The following is a 16704-nucleotide window of genomic DNA, read 5'->3' on the forward strand; positions in this document are numbered from 1 at the left end:
GAACTTTTCTACGAGCATCCTCAAGGCAAATAGTGGATCTGTGGTACTCTTTCAAGGCATGAAACCATACTCATCCAAGCCACTTGCCTCTCTCTCCCATTATCTTCATTCATTAACTTCTCAAAGTAGTATTTCCATCTACTTAGTACACTACTGGCACAAGTCAACATATTTCAATCGCTATCCTCAGTCACCTTTACTTGCTGCAAATCCTTCCCATCCCTATCCCTCTGTCTGGCCAACCTGTAGAGCTCCTTTTCTCCTTTTGTATCCAACTTGGAGTACATGTCAGTAGTATTCCAGTCTTCTGGGAGCTCTTCCTGTCCATCTAGAGCCTGTCTCACCTCTTTCCGGAAGGCCACACAACATTCTTCCTTTCTCAGTTTACGCTGATTCTCTGCTCTGCCTTTGTTTTCTTAGTCTTCCTACCCAGTACCAGAATCATCCTACACACCACCATCCTATGCTGTCGAGCTACACTCTCCCCCACCACAACAATTCCAGGTGCGGGTGTAAGAGGCCCGGACCATGACCTAGCTGTGGTAGAATTTCGTATGATGAACGCTCATATATGTTTGGCAGAGTTTTACGCCAGATGCCCTTCCTGACGCAACCCTTTGCATTAATCAGGGCTTGGGAGCGCCCGACAGGTACCACAATAATGTGCTGCCCAACGGGCTGCAGATAATCAAAAAGAAGCAATCAAATAAACAGTCAGCACAAAAGATACACCATTTACATATTACCTACTCGATATTAAAGTTAAGGTAAAATGAAAGCAATCACAATAAACACATTCAGCACATAAGGTACACAAATCACATAATACCTGTATTAAAAATATAAAGGATATAGCGATTTAAAGGATACGTGAATGGAGGGAATTCAAACCACAATGGTCCTCAGTGGTAGTTCAAGGTTGAGTCGACGATTGATGTTTGGTCCTCTTGTATACTCTACGTAGGCAAAACGTTAGCACGCTAGGCTAACTTGGGCCGAGCTGCTTCATTGCGAATAACACGGCACCAATTTTGTTATTAAGATAAGACTTGTTAAATTTTCCAAGCCCTCACGGCCCTCCTTGCATAAGTCATGAAGTTACCCACGTTCGAGGTTTCTTCAACATCCACAAATTGATCACAAACGTGTCTTGTTCGTGGCAAGCGAAGCTAAGGAATACTACGCCGATAAGCAAGTTTAAGTTGGCGTTTCCACTCACCCAACTTCTTATTGGTACTCACTACCCTCGTTGTATACGAAACGTAGGTGTTGCAGGATGTGTAGATACTAGCGTTTGATCTTTTCCCCCTCAGTAAATATTGGAAAACAGACGCTTTCGTTGTTAGTAGTCTATTAGAAGGCTCACTTGGGCCAAGCTGCTTTGACGCGAACAATACGACTAAGTTTGCACAGATGGTGGTTTTAGTCCACTGAAGTCATCGCCAGAAGTTTACCACATCAAGTATTCCCAATATTCGGTCAAAAATCAGCAGGATTTATTGAATTACGATCGGGCTAACAGAGCCTTCTGTTTAAGCTGCTACCAGCTTGAAGACCGGAACCGATATGCCATTAGGACTGCATGATATAGGGGGAAAATTTAGATTTTTTTTTTTTTTTTTTTTCGTCTAAACCTACAATTTGAAATAATACTGGATCATTGTTGGGAAAGTTCATTTCCTACTTCATAAGTCTGAATTTTTAACTAGTTCACCTGTCCAAAAATGAACTAGTTCATAGTTTGTTTTTTTTTCATCTTAATATGTTGCCAACAGGTTGTTTCCGTGAAACTGTTGGCATTTCATTTCCTTATTGCTGTCACCTATTCAGTCCACACTAATACCCATCTTAAATTGCCACTGACGCCTAAAACCTGAAATTTGTTGTTAACCAAAAAAATGAGCCGGAATGGAATCATCAGTTTGTTCACAGGACATCAGAAAGTTGCCGTGGTATGGATTTTTATTTTTTCATCTCCCGCCATGAAAAATCTGTTGACTGTGTTGGGTTGAAGAAGAAGCCGGAAGTGACATATTTCGCATACACAGACAGCTGCGGAGTCGCGTGTATTTCCCTCTTTTACAGGCTAGAAATTCGGTGTTTTTTCTGCGTTTTAGCCAAAATGCCGGCTCGTTGTGTTGCTGGATTTTGCCCGAATACTCGGGAGGATGGGTTCACTCTTCGCACATTTCCAAAGGACCCAATTCGTCATGAAAAATGGATTTGTGGGTTAACACTGACAGGTGGATGTGTATAGAGCCATTTAAAAAAAAAACATATATATATATATATATATATATATATATATATATATATATCTCATAACGTAACAAAAGATCCGCGTCATAATAACTTAATGACGTACGGAAGTCAGGTGTTCTCAATGTGTCGATGCCCACCGTTAACAGTGGCGCGGACCGGCGTTAGCGGTGGTGCGGACCGCCATTTCCCCCGACGCGGAGATGGGTCAAGCGGGGAGGCAGGCCGGCGTGTGCGGTCCACCAGGGGCGGGGAGGAGAAAGGAGCTCCCCCCTCGTCTGGGCATCCCTGACGTAAGTAATAAAGTATGTAAGAAAGGAAAATAAAGAGATGAATAAAGAATGAATCAGTACAATAACATAGACACACATAGATCTAGATTAATTTCAATAAATTCCATGATATTTACTTCGCCCGGCACTGGTCTTCCTGAGTACGCTACATACAGTACCTTGTGAATGTATTCAGCCCCTTTGAACTTTTAAACCTTTCGCCACATTTCAGGCTTCAAACATAAAGATATAAAATTAAACATTTTTTGTCAAGAACAAGTGGGACGTGAATTGTGATGAAATTTATTGGATATTTTCAACTTTTTTTAACCATTCCATTGTAGATTTGGCTTTTTGTTTTGAATCATTGTCCTGTTGGAAGATAAATCTCTGTCCGTTTTTTGCAGACTTCAACCGGTTTTCTTCCAGAATCGTCCTGTATTTGGCTCCATTCATCTTCCCATTAATTTGAATCATCTTCCTTGTCCCTGCTGAAGAAAACCAGACCCAAACCATGAGGCTGCCACCACCATGTTTGACAATGAGGATGGTGTGTTCAGGGTGATGAGCTGTGTGGCTTTTACGCCAAACATATCATTCTGGATTGTGGCCAAAAAGTTTGATTTTGGTTTCATCTGACCAGAGCACCTTCTTCCACGTTTGGTGTGTCTCCCAGGTGGCTTGTGGCAAACTTTAAATGAGACTTTTTTATGGATATCTTTGAGAAATGGCTTACTTCCTGCCACTCCTCCATAAAGGCCAGATTTGTGCAGTGTGCGACTGATTGTTGTCCTATGGAAAGACTCTCCCACCTCAGCTGTAGATGTCTGACTGATCATGCGTCTCTCGGCTGCAACGCTGATCAGTCTTCTCCTTGTTCAAGGTGAAAGTTTAGTGGGACGGCCGGGGTTTGGTAGATTTGCACTGGTTTGATACTCCTTCCATTTCAATATGATTGCTTGCACAGTGCTCCTTGAGATGTTTAAAGCTTGGGAAATCTTTTTGTATGCAAATCCGGCTTTAAACCTTTCCACAACAGTATCTTGAACCTGCCTGGTCTGTTCCTTGGTCTTCATGATGCTCTGTGCACTTTAAACAGAACCCAGAGACTATCACAGAGCAGGTGCATTCCTATGGAGACCTTATTACAACAGGTGGATTCTATTTATCATCAGTCAACATTGGATCATTCAGAGACAAAAAAGAGGTGGAAAGCGGCTTAGTCGGAAGAAGAAGAATAATGCACAAAACCTACAGCTGTATGTAGGGACTTTGAATGTTGGGACTATGACAGGAAAAGCTCAGGAGTTTGTTAAATGATGATTCCTAGATTCCTCCCAAGGTTGATATATTGTGCATCCAAGAGAGCAAGTGGAAAGGGAGTAAGTCTAGAAGTTTAGGTGCAGGGTTTAAATTCTTTTATGATAGAGGAGATGAAAGAAAAGCTGGCTAAGAATGTCTTGGAGGTGAAAAGAGTATGAGATCGAATGATAATGCTTCTGCAGGGAACTAGACGAAGTAGTCCTAGAGAGAAAGAGAGAGAGAGGGAGGGAGTTGTGATTGGTGCAGATTTCAATGAACTTGTGGGAGAAGGAAACATGGGCAATGAAGTCGTGATGGGTAAGTAGGGCATTCAGCAAAGGAACTTTGAGGGACAGATGGTGGTGGACTTCACAAAAAGGATGGAATTGGCAGTGGTGAACACTTATTTTCAGAAGAAAGTGGAACATAGAGTGATTTACAAGAGCGGAGGTAGAAGCACGCAGGTGGATTATATTTTGTGCAGACGGTATAATCTGAAGGTTACCGACTGTAAGGTTGTGGTGGGGGATAGTGTATCTTGACAGCATAGGATGGTGGTGTGTAGGATGATTCTGGTCGTGGGTAGGAAGACTAAGAAGACAAAGGTAGAGCAGAGAATCAGGTGGTGGAAGTTGAGAAAGGTAGAATGTTGTGTGGCCTTCCGGAAAGAGGTGAGACAGGCTCTACATGGAAAGGAAGAGCTCCCAGAAGACTGGAATACTCCTGGCAAGGTACTCGGAGAGGCAGACAGTAGAGCACTTGGGGTGTCTTCTGGTAGGAAAGGGGAGAAAGAGACTTGGTGGTGAAACCCCAAAATAGAAGAAGTCATCCAAGGTAAGAGATTAGTGAAGAAGGGACACAGAGAGGACTGAGGAGAGGCGTAAAGAATACATTGCCTCGTAGGGCAAAGGTAGAGGTGGCCAAGGCTAAACAAGAGGCATGTGACGACATGTACTCCAGGTTAGATACAAAAGGAGAAAAGGAGCTCTATAGGTTGGCCAGACAGAGGGATAGGGATGGGAAGAATGTGGAGCAAGTAAAGGTGACGAAGGATAGCGATGGAAATATGTTGACTGGTGCCAGTAGTGTACTAAGTAAATGGAAAGAGTACTTTTGAGAAGTTAATGAATGAAGATAATGGGAGAGAAGGTAGAGTAGAAGAAGCAAGCGTGAATGACAGGCAAGTGGCTTTGATGAGTATGGTTTCATGTCTAGAAAGAGTACCACAGATGCATGTTTGCCTTGAGGATGTTCGTAGAAAAGTACAGAGAAAGTCAGAAGGAGCTACATTGTATCTTTGTAGAACTAGCAAAAGCTTATGACAGAGTACCAAGAGAGGAACTATAGTTAGAAAGTTGGAAAGGCACTAAACAGAATTAAAAATGGAAAGATAGTTGGTCATGATGACATACCATTGGAGGTATGGAAGCAATTTGGTGAGCTGGCTGTGGAGTTTTTGACCAACTTATTCAATAGAATAATAGCAGGAGAGACGATGCCAGAAGAATGGAGAAAAAAATGTGCTAGTTGCCATTTTTAAGAACAAAGGCAATGTTCAGAACTGTGGAAACTACAGAGGAATAAAGATGATGAGCCACACAACGAAGTTATGGGAAATAGTAGTGGAGGCTAGACTCAGGACAGAAGTATCTGCGAGCATGTGTGTTTCTTTCGACTTGTCCCTTTCGGGGTCGCCACAGCGTGTCATCTCAGATGAACGCATATCGATGTTTGGCACAATTTTTACACCGGATGCCCTTCCTGACGCAACCCCTTCTCAACGAGTGGAGGCCCCAGTGGGATACGAACCCACAACCCCTGGTTTACCAAACCAGTGCTCTAACCACTGAGCTGCGGGGCCTCCCAAGAAGTATCTGTGAGCAACAGTATGTTTTTTATGCCTAGAAAGAGTAACTCAGATTTGCCTTGAGGATGCTCGTGGGAAAGTACAGAGAAGGTCAGAAGGCGCTAAATTATATCTTTGTAGACCTAGAGAAAAACTATGACAGAATACCAAGAGAGGAACTAGGGGTACTGCATGCGTAAGTCTGGTGTGGCGGAGAAATATGTTAGAATAGTACAGGACATGTATGAGGGTAGCAGAATAGCGGTGAGATGTGCCGTTGGTGTGTCAGAAGAATTTAAGGTCGAGGTGGGACTGCATCACGGTTACGCGCTGTGCCCCTTCCTGTCTGCGGGAGGAATGGAAAGGCTGACAGACGAGGTTAGACTGGATTCCCCTCGGACCATGATGTTCACAGATGGTATTGTGATCTCCAGTGAAAGCAGGGAACAGGCGGAGGAACAGTTAGAAAGATGGAGGTACGCACTCGAAAGGAGAGGAATGAAGATTAGCCGTGGTAAAACAGAATATATGTGTGTGAATGAGATGGACCGAGGAGGAAGAGTGAAGCTCCAGGGAGAAGAGATAGCGAGGGTGGACGACTTCAAATACTTGGGGTCAACAATCCAGAGCAATTGAAAGTGTGGTAAGGAAGTGAAGAAACGGGTCCAAGCGGGGTGGAACAGTTGGACGGAAGGTTTCCGGTGATTTATGTGACAGAAGAATCTCCGCGAGGATGAAGGGGAAAGTCTGTAAAAGCCGGCCATGATGGACGGATTAGAGACTGTGGCATTCAAAAAACAACAGGAAGCAGAACTTGAGGTAGCAGAAATTAAGATGAAGGTTGGATAGGATTAGAAATGAGCTCATTAGAGGGACAGCCAAAATTGGACGCTCTAGAGACACGGTGAGAGAGAGCAGACTTCGATGATTTGGACATGTTCAGAGGCGAGAGAGTGAGTATGTTGGTAGAAGGGTGCTGAGGATGGAGCTGCCAGGCAAAAGCACGAGAGGAAGACCAAAGAAAAGGTTGATGGATGTTGTGAGGGAGGACATGAGGACAGTGATTGTGAGAGAGGAGGATGCACGAGATAGGCTTAAATGGAAAAAGATGACACGCTGTGACGACCCCTAACGGGACAAGCTGAAAGAAAGAGAAGAAGGATCAGTCCGAGATACTCACTTAACCTCTGGAGTGAGTTTGCTGCACTAAAAGCAAAGGGTCGGAATAATGTTGCACACCCCACTTTTCAGTTTTTTTAAAATATCCAATAAATTTTGTTTCACTTCATGATTGTTGCCCACCCTTTGATTCTTGACAAAAAAGTTAAATTTTATATCTTTGTTTGAAGCCTGAAATGTGGCGAAAGGCTGAAAAGTTCAAGGAGGCCGAATACTTTCACAAGGCACTGTATACTAGACCTGTAAAAGGCTTGGGAAATCAAACAATTGTGGGCCAGTCATTTGGAATATTTCATCGGATCGCTCATCCTCTTCGTCTGTGTCTTTCGGGGAGGGTGTTGTTTGTGGAGAAGTGATCTGCATATAGTCTATAAATATGGCTCAAAACAATGTGGTAAAATTGCCCCGGTCGTTTCACTCGTTTCTGATATGTTTTCTTCCTCAAAATGAGCTTTAATCATAGAAGGGGTATAAAAAAAATTCAAAAATTACTCTCATTCATCTGCCATTGCATTCAGCACAGCGTGGTTTCAATGCCATGGATCCATTGTAATGTCTGGACAAGACGTCAGACAAATATGGCCGCCACTGGGATGCGCCATGTGTCGAGTCAGATTAACGCAATTTAGGGCTTGAATAAAACACTCCGAGCTCATTTTTTCCTACTGGTATTATCATTGTAGTGATTAATATTATTTGTAGTTTTGATCACAATGATTTTTGTGTCAGAGGCACTTTAAGATCACACCCTCCAATCTAAAAAAGATGAGGAAAAAATGCTTAAATATATATATTTTTAATGGGGAATTAAAAAACAAATGGGACTTTAATGTGCAAACAAAAACATAAAACACAGTATGACAGGAACTATGCTAAAAGGAGATTGATGACTGCATTCCTCGCAGCTCTGACTGACTATATTAACAAAATAATTGACCTGTTCTAATATAACAAACCAAATATAACATTATAACTGTGATCAATGTTTTAACTACAGGGCTGACGGCCATGCTACCCTTTGGCCGTGGTTATTACTTGGATGGGAGACTGCCTGGGAATACCAGGCGCTGTAAGCTTCTTTCCCTGGCTCAATGCAGAGGGGTTGCGTCAGGAAGGGCACCCGATGTAAAACTGTGGCAAACAAAATATGTGTTCATCTAAGATGACACACTGTGGTGACTTCTAACAGGACAAGCAGAAAGGAAAAGAAGAAGGTTTTACCTAAAGCATTCTGATACAAATAAGTGTTCCTCGTCATCCATTTATAAAATCTTGTACTTTCTTACCAAAGAATACATTGACTCCAATAACTCAGTATCCCTGAGCACACCCCACACACTCACACAGCTGCCGTGTGCCTCCCTAGGATTATTCTAAAGCATGAAATAGGAATTGCAGCTGGTGTCTAATCTATTACATGTCCACTCCCTCTGCTGGTCGCTTTTATTATTACAGTAATTCATTGTATAGTCCAGAACACCAACATCGTAGCAGAGTAATGTGACAATTGCGCTCACATACGTCACGATGACCATACTCCAACAAAATAGTGTAGCCCTGCTCTGAAAGGGAAAATCTAGTGCTTTGCATGAACAGTCTATCCAATAGGTCATGTAATATGTACCCTATTTTGACAACGTGATGTTAAATCCTTTCTCATTTAATAGTGTTTTGACAAGATTTTTATGGACAATTATGAATTTTCAGGGGCACTGCCATTTTCGCGAGTCACATGACTTACGTGCGCGGATGTGACGTGTCCCGTGCCGCAACAAAGGCTCGATTCCATGGGACACCATTCATGCCCAGCGCCAATTTCTCGTATTTATCCTCATCTGATGAAGAAATAGGAGTATCGGTTGATCGGGAAGACAGAGGAATACTTCCATACAGATACGAACCTGTGACTGTAATCAATGTTGGACATTCGGATAGGTCTTTGGGCGGAATGACGCAGAGTCTGATTACTCGGAGGCTTACACGCGACATATGTGCGTAAACAAAGGCCCCCGGGAGCTCTGGGTCGGCAGCCGCGGATGGTTCTTCGGACGGGAATGAAGCGGAGTCTGACGAGCGAGCTCCGGCAGTGGGCCGTGAGCCGAGGGCCATTAGCCCTGGACGCTGAAGCTAGGCTAAAGGCCTCTGCCACCGAAGCTCGGCTAAAGGCCTTCGCCGCCGCTGAAGCTTGGCTAACGGCCTCCCCGGGCATCGAAGCTCGGCTCAGAGGTCAGACTCTGTCATTCCGCCCGAAGAACCATCCGAATATTCAACATTAATTACAGCCACAAGTTCAAATCTGTATGGAAGTGTTCCTACGTCTTCCTGATCAACCGATACTGCTATTTCTTCAACAGCTGAGGATAAATACGAGAAATCGGTGCTGGGCATAAATGCTGTCCCATATAATTGAGCCTTTGTTGCGGCACGGTACACGTCACATCTGCACACGTAGGTCATGTGACTCACAAAAATGGGAGCGCCCCTGAAAATTCGTAATTGTCAATATTCTTCTCAAAACACTATTAAATGAGAGAGGATTTAACATCACTTTGTCAAAATTGGGTACATATTACTTGACCTATTGGATACACTGTTCATGCAAAGCACTGGATTTCCCCTTTAATAGATATTTGGAAAGCCAGTAGTCACATTGAAGAACTGCTTTGTTTGATTGAACTCCGTGCGAGTGCATCGCAATTGGATGTACACTCTATGAACACAAGTTTTAAACTTGAGACAGTCTGCTCAAAAAACTGCTCTGTAGAGACAACGACCAATGTCACAGTTCCCTGAAATGACCCACACACACAGCAATGTAGAGTTGAAAAAAGTTTTCTCATTGTTGACATGGCATCACTCATTGTGTGTCATTGTAAGTCAGCCCCCAGCTCATTCAGAAGCTGTGCTGAATTGACAATATGTCTGATTACTTTATTTGGCATTTCAAAAATATTTAACCGGGGCGAAAAAGTGCTCCCCACCAGCTCTTATTTTGCCTGCATTTCACTTGTTCCTTTGTCCTTTGTTTACACCTGCCTTTCAGATGCATTATTTAGAGACAAAAAAAACAACCAGCACACTTTGTTTCAGGTTTAACTAATCATATTAAGCGTGGTAAATAGATCAATTTGCATTCACTCCCACAACGGACAAGAGGTACTGCATACCATTTAATCTTCTTTTGCAGATGGAGTCTGTCAGTAGATCATCTTCCTCTGTTTTGTGCAAAATCAAGTCTGGGTCAATTTTTGCATGCATAAACATGTATTAAATCAGGACTTATGTAGAAACCTGACCTTTATTCTCTCTTCATTGTCATACTCGACAGAGGCTACACAGGAAAGAAGCTGCAGGACAATGTGCAGTGTGAAATTTTCCAGACCATCTATGAGGAGGCAATTGAGTCCTACAAAGAGGAACTTGTCCACCAGCTTCCCAGCAACACTCCTGAGGACCTGGAAAGGAACTTGGAACAGATAGGACAGTGGGCTCAGCAGTGGATAAAAGACCACAATTAGAGTGGAAAAGTGCCAACTGCATGGCTGGCTCACTGCTGTCAGACAAATTATGATTGGAAAAAATAACGTGAACCAATTTTCGACCTGTGTGTATTTTCATAATGACTGCATCATGAAAACTACTAATCTTTACATTATTGTAAACAGTTGCACGAGCTCAAAATACAAGAAAAAAAAAAGCACAACAATGAAGCTAAAATGTATACAGTTTGTCCACATGAGGAAAAGTATGATCACTTGCAGAAGGATAAATTAATGTACACAATAAATTAGCGAAAATAATCCAAATAACGGCACAGTGGGCCAGCTTTAGAATGTCAGCCCCACACTTCTGAGGACCGGGGTTCAAATCCCGGCCCCGCCTGTGTAGAGTTTGCATGTTCTCCCCGTGCCTGTGTGGGTTTTCTCTGGGAACTCCGGTTTCCTCCCACATTCCGAAAATATGTATTCATTGGAGAGACTAAATTGCCGCTAGGTGTGATTGTCTGTCTCCTTGTGCGCTGCAATTGGCTGATAACCAGTTCAGGGTGTACCCTGCCTCCCGCTCAATGGCAGCTGGGATTGGCTCCAGCACTCCCATGACCCTCGTGAGGATAAGTGGCTCAGGATGGATGAATACAGACAAACTCAGACTTACAGCACCTAATTTCTTGAATTTAAATGGACTTTTTGAAAAATTTCAATCAGGTTTCCGAACTCATCACCGTACAGAATTGCTCTTATCAAAGTGCTAAATGATAAAAAGTTGAATACTGGCTCAGAAAAGGTGTCAATTTTGGTCTTGTTGGATCTCAGCGCTGCTTTTGATACAATAGTTCATAATTTACTGGTGAACAGGTTGGACTAAATGGAACGGTCCTGAAATGGTTTAGGTCCTACCTGGTGGAAAGGAGCTACTTTGTAACCATTGTAAGTGTTCAATCTCAACAAATGACAATGACCTGTGGGCTCCCTCAAGGGTCAATTCTTGGACCTCTCCTGTTAATCCTGGATATACTACCCTTGGGTCAAATTCTTCAAAACTTTTTGACTGTTGTAGCTATGCAGATGACACACTGTTATGTTTAGCAGTGTGTCCAGATGACAGTTCAATTGAGGTATTGTGCCACATTATAAAGCAGATAACTGGATGAGCCAAAATTTTATTCAACTAAACCACAACAAGGTGGCATGGTGGAAGAGCTTGAAAGCATTGGCCTCACAGTTCTGAGCAGGTTCAATACTGGACCGTACCTGCCCGTGTGCAGTTTGCATGTTCTCCCCATGCCTGCGTGGGTTTTCTCCGAGCACTCCGGTTTCCTCCCACATCCCAAAAACATGCATTAAAAACATTAATTGGAGACTCTAAATTGCCCCTTGGTGTGATTGTGAGTGTGAGACTATCGTCTGTCTCTCTATGTTCTGCAATTGGCAGGCAACTAGTTCAGGGTGTACCCTGCCTCCTGCCCGTTGATAGCTGGGATAGGCTCCAGCTTTCCCCGTGACCCTTGTGAAGATAAGGGGCTAAGAACATGGATGGTTGGATAAACCACAACAAGATTGAAACAATTGTTTTTGGCAATAAATAAAAGAGAATTGCTGTTAGTAAACACATAAACTATCTTAAAAACCAAAGACCTTGGTTTTCTTACTGATTCTGACCTGACTTTAAACAATCAAATCAATCACAAAAACTGCCTTTTACCATCTGAAGAACATATGTGAACAAAGTGAAGGCATTTATGTGTCAAGCAGACCAGGAAAAAGCTCATCCATGCTTTTTTCTCAAGAAGACTTGACGACTGTAATAGTCTTCTGACTGGACTCCCCAGAAAGAGTATTAAACATCTGCAGCTTGCGTTCTGACTGGAACAAAGCGGTCAGAGCATATGACTCCAATCCTTAAGTGTTTACACTGGGTTCCAGTCACCTTAAGAATATATTTTAAAGTTCTGCGAGTGGTCTATAAATCACCGAACGATTTAGGTCCTGAATACATGAAAAAAATGCTTACAGAATACAAACTGTAGGGATTTGCAAGTTTGGACCCTACACGTGTTTGCTGATCGAGGAAGAGATGACCAATGATTAGATGAGTAAATGGATTTATTACAAAGGAATGGCAATACAGACGTCCGGGTCTTATCTAGGTATCTGCCGCACACAAGACGTGTCTTCGGGCAGGATAGCCCAAAGAAGAAGACAATAGCTGCCCGGAAACACAAGGTTTTTATATGTATGAGTTCATGGTAAAAGTGGCTGCCCCCCCACAGTCTAGTCCTGGGCCGGGATGGTAACTTTCCGCTCCTTATCTGGTGACATTCGTCTCCACGGCAACGCCTGGGAGAGGAAGCTGCCACCAGCATACAAAGATCAAGGGCACCCACCCGCGTTCCACAACACATCTTTGTCTGATTAGCAAATAGAGACAAGAGAACAAATAAAATCGAGGTGAAGACAGCCAAAGAGATGAAGATTGATGAAATGACACCCTTCCATTTTCCAAACACATTCATACAGTTATCCCACATAGACGTGTCAACACCAGTGTTCCTTCACTTTCTTAGAAAGGGTTCTAAGTCCATCTACGCCTCAATGAGGCGTCCGCCAGGTTGGGTGTTATTCGGCAAACACCTCCTTTCTTGGCCAACAATGCATCTAATGCGATACTATTTGAAAAAGCCATAATAGATGTAGACCTAAGTTACTCATGTACAGCTTCATGTCCTTCAAGGGTGAAGTTGCCCAAACGTTGCACATTATAATGTATGTAATTGATACGGTCAACATTTTCGTGAGGAGTAACGGGGAAAAGAGTGGAAATTACATATATATATTTTCAAAACCAGCAACTACCTGATCAGCCTGTTTATACTCATCTGGGACACCACGGGGGACGCCAATAGCGTCATTTTAGGTGGGGTCATCAGCACCGAGCCGGGTATGTTTGAACCTATGTGAACGGTGTAATAGGACAAGAGCTTCCTTGAAGTGTTCAGGAGCAACACCAGATCATCTAGGGTGACAGGAACAACAGAAATGGGCAAAAGTAAAGTTATTAATGCACATCTGCTCATACTGTTGTGCGGGAGACGGTTCCCTCCACACCACCACCACACATCAGCACGGCTAACTGGTTGAAAGAAAGGTGTTTCCTGGGTCTCTGCACACTGATCATCAGAGATGTCGTCAATTGGGGCACGATTACCTTGAAGGAAAATACAGGTGAAATTTTGGCGCGCCACTGCACCATTAAATATAGTTTGTTCTTGTGGGCTGGTGTTACCGGGTGGGCAGTATCCAAAATTTTGCATTCATTTTTAGTCGGTTAGGGTCATAGTCTTTTACATTTATATTTATGTTTTATTTACATAGTCTCTGTCAATTTCCTATAGCTTCATCGTCAGTTTGTCCCAATCGCGAATTTTACCCAAGTTGTGCTTTTGCCATTATTTTCATGCTCGCGTCCTTTATGTTGTTTCTTTTTGTCAACATTAGCCATCATTTCCCGCTCAATTTCAATGTCCATTTCATGTTTGGTCTGATTATATTCACCACATTCATGATCCAATTCGCCATCCATGTTTGTTTATTTCATTTAGTGGTCACTCTTTGAATAAACCCAACCAAATTCCTATCGTGCAACAAATAAGAAAGCCTATACTCTTGTTTTATTTGTACGCCACCAAGCGATGTCCCAGGCTCAAATCGACGGCAAACCCTCTGTTTTTAAGTGATCCCATCCCCCTTAGGTGTAACAAGTAAACCTCACAGTGCAATTGTACGTCTACAATATACGTCAGCTACGACAGAATATCTTAATGTCTTTTACAACTTATCTTTATCTCTTATTCTCAATAACTCATATGGGACATGAACAATCTGATACCAATGACTTCTCACATTACGACAGTTCAATATGCACAATTCGACAGTAAACAGGCTTCTGTTTATCTTTTTTAGTTGCGACCTGGAGAGGTCAGAAGTACAGACGACCACCCTCAACATGTCCGTAAAACACTCCTGTGTTTCTCATTTGTCACTTCTTTATCTCATTTCTCGACGGCCAACGCCCGTCTACCTCCCTTGACTTATGGTCGGGGTCGCCAAGAAATTGTAGGGATTTGGGAGTTTGGACCCTATGAGTGTTCGCTGATCGAGGAAGAGATGACCAATGATTAGACGAGTAAATGGATTTATTACAAAGGAATGGCAATACAGACGTCCGGGTCTTATCTAGGTATCTGCCGCACACGAGACGTGTGTCTTCTGGCAGGATAGCCCAAAGAAGAAGACAAGAGCTTCTGGGAGCACAAGGTTTTTATATGTATGAGTCCATGGTAAAAGTGGCTGCCCCCCACAGTCTAATCCCGCGCACCATCGCACTCTCAAATCTGCACAGTCAAGCACGAAAAATCACGCACATAGAATTTATGATTAGAAATACATAGACATTCTCAGCATACATGAAAACCAATCCAGCCCAGTGAACCACAGCCTGACTCTTCTCCCCCCCAAAACAGCTGAAAATTCCCAAGGGAAGTCACTCTGTGTTCACAACGTTTTTCTTATAGTCGCCATCTTGTCGTTGATATTCCATTGTTTGTTTTTGTGAAAAGGCATTTCACTTTGTCTTCATAGCGTAGTTCTTTGATTGATCCAATAACAATACTTGTATCATCGGGAAGTGCATTTTTCAAGATGCTTGAAAGTAAAGAGTTTGGGAGCTGGATTCGTCGAGATCCAAAAGATCAGCACATGTTCTACTGTCATCTGTACAAACAGTTACCAGCTTGGAAAGATGGGTCGCACCAGAAAAACAGGAGAAACGCTGATTTGGCGAAGACTGTCTCATCTTCTGTTAGTATGAATCTGTTTCTGTCAAAATATCAAGATAATGAAGCATCAACTTTAGGCAGTAGTAGGGATCAACCAAGCACCAGTACTGGCAGTGCATGCGCACCTACAGTTGTCCAGTCATCGACTTCAACCAGCCAGAAGTCTGGCTCTGTGAACGTAGTTCAATACACGAAAACAGACTCGTTAAAGGCAGAGATCGTGTGGACTTTAAAAGTGATCTGCACCCATTACAGTTACAAATCTTGTGAAAATAATTCAAAAGTGTTTGCAGTCATGTTTCCAGACAGTGACATTGCTAAAAACTACCACTGTCATATCAATGAGAACTACCACAAGGCGTGACAGGTGATCACCGTGACAGGTACTGAGGTACTGGAACCTTTGATGAACCAATAATATTTAATATTTACCAAGACAGTACATAGAAAGACTTCAAAGTTTTAATACCCAAGCTTAGGTTAACATAGCAACAACAAGTAGCACGAACTGGGGTGGATTAAAAAAAAAAAAAAACGTACCGGTAAAAAAAAAACAGCCGTGGCAGCACAGTCAGACAGCACTAACATGGCCGGTTAAAAAAAAAAAAACATACCTAAATCACTGAGATGCGGCAGTAGCACAGTAGCAACACGCCAGCACAACGCTAACAATGGTCGGTTAAATAAAAAAAAAGAACATACTGGTAAAAGTCTCTTCCTCAGCACATATATTCCACCGGTGTCACTCTTATTTTTTCCGCTCGATTGCCCCCTTGCGGCCATTAGGAAAAAAAATGCACAAATTAGCCGCATCACCGCATAAGCTGCAGAGTTGAAAGTGGGTGAAAAAAGTTGTGGTTTATAGGCTGGAAATTACGGTACAATCTCACGGCACACCAACGAACAAAATTGTCACAAAAAATAGACCATTCATTTGTTTGTCATTATGCATCACTAGCATAAATGGATGAAGAAAGATACATTATTTATTAACAAAAAATATATTTTTCACAATTAAATACACAACTATAGATAGGGTGGCATGGTGGAGCAGCTGTAAAGCGTTGGCCTCACAGTTTTGAGGTCCAGGGTTCAATCCCGGCCCCACCTGTGTGGAGTTTGCATGTTCTCCCCGTGGCTGCGTGGGTTTTTTCTGGGCACTCCGGTTTCCTCCCACATCCCAAAAACATGCAACATTAATTGGACACTTGAAATTGCCCCGAGGTGTGATTGTGAAGAAAATATAGATAGATGGAAGTATATATTGGTAATTAACTGGTCATTTAAATACTCATTGCTCCACCTTTTGATCGGATCGGGGATCAGTTATCGTTTTTTTTTTTTTTTATAACTCGCTGATCGGCCCTAAAAATCCTGATCGTGTAAAGCCTACTTTAAATAAGAATAAATAATTGATAATTAAAACAAATGTACCCCAAAACCAACTACATTAACAGCGGCATTTTTGATTACACATTGCAATCACGAATTGCAATTTAATGGAAGCAAAT

At 42.6% G+C, this 16704-nt stretch overlaps 1 protein-coding gene across 4 annotated transcripts in view; it reads left to right on the forward strand.

Annotated features, from left to right (window-relative positions):
• ak6 (adenylate kinase 6) overlaps positions 1 to 10456 on the forward strand; it is a 39659-nt gene extending 29203 nt beyond the window's left edge. For all 4 annotated transcript variants that reach the window (XM_061816111.1, XM_061816113.1, XM_061816112.1 and 1 more), the window contains one exon: positions 10187 to 10456. In XM_061816111.1, the coding sequence (XP_061672095.1) occupies positions 10187 to 10376 (190 nt within the window). In that variant the 3' untranslated portion in view covers positions 10377 to 10456. The remainder of the gene's footprint in view (positions 1 to 10186) is intronic.
• Positions 10457 to 16704: the final 6248 nt, after the last annotated feature.

This window comes from Syngnathoides biaculeatus, chromosome 4 (assembly GCF_019802595.1).
Source record: "Syngnathoides biaculeatus isolate LvHL_M chromosome 4, ASM1980259v1, whole genome shotgun sequence".
Lineage (NCBI taxonomy): Eukaryota > Metazoa > Chordata > Actinopteri > Syngnathiformes > Syngnathidae > Syngnathoides > Syngnathoides biaculeatus.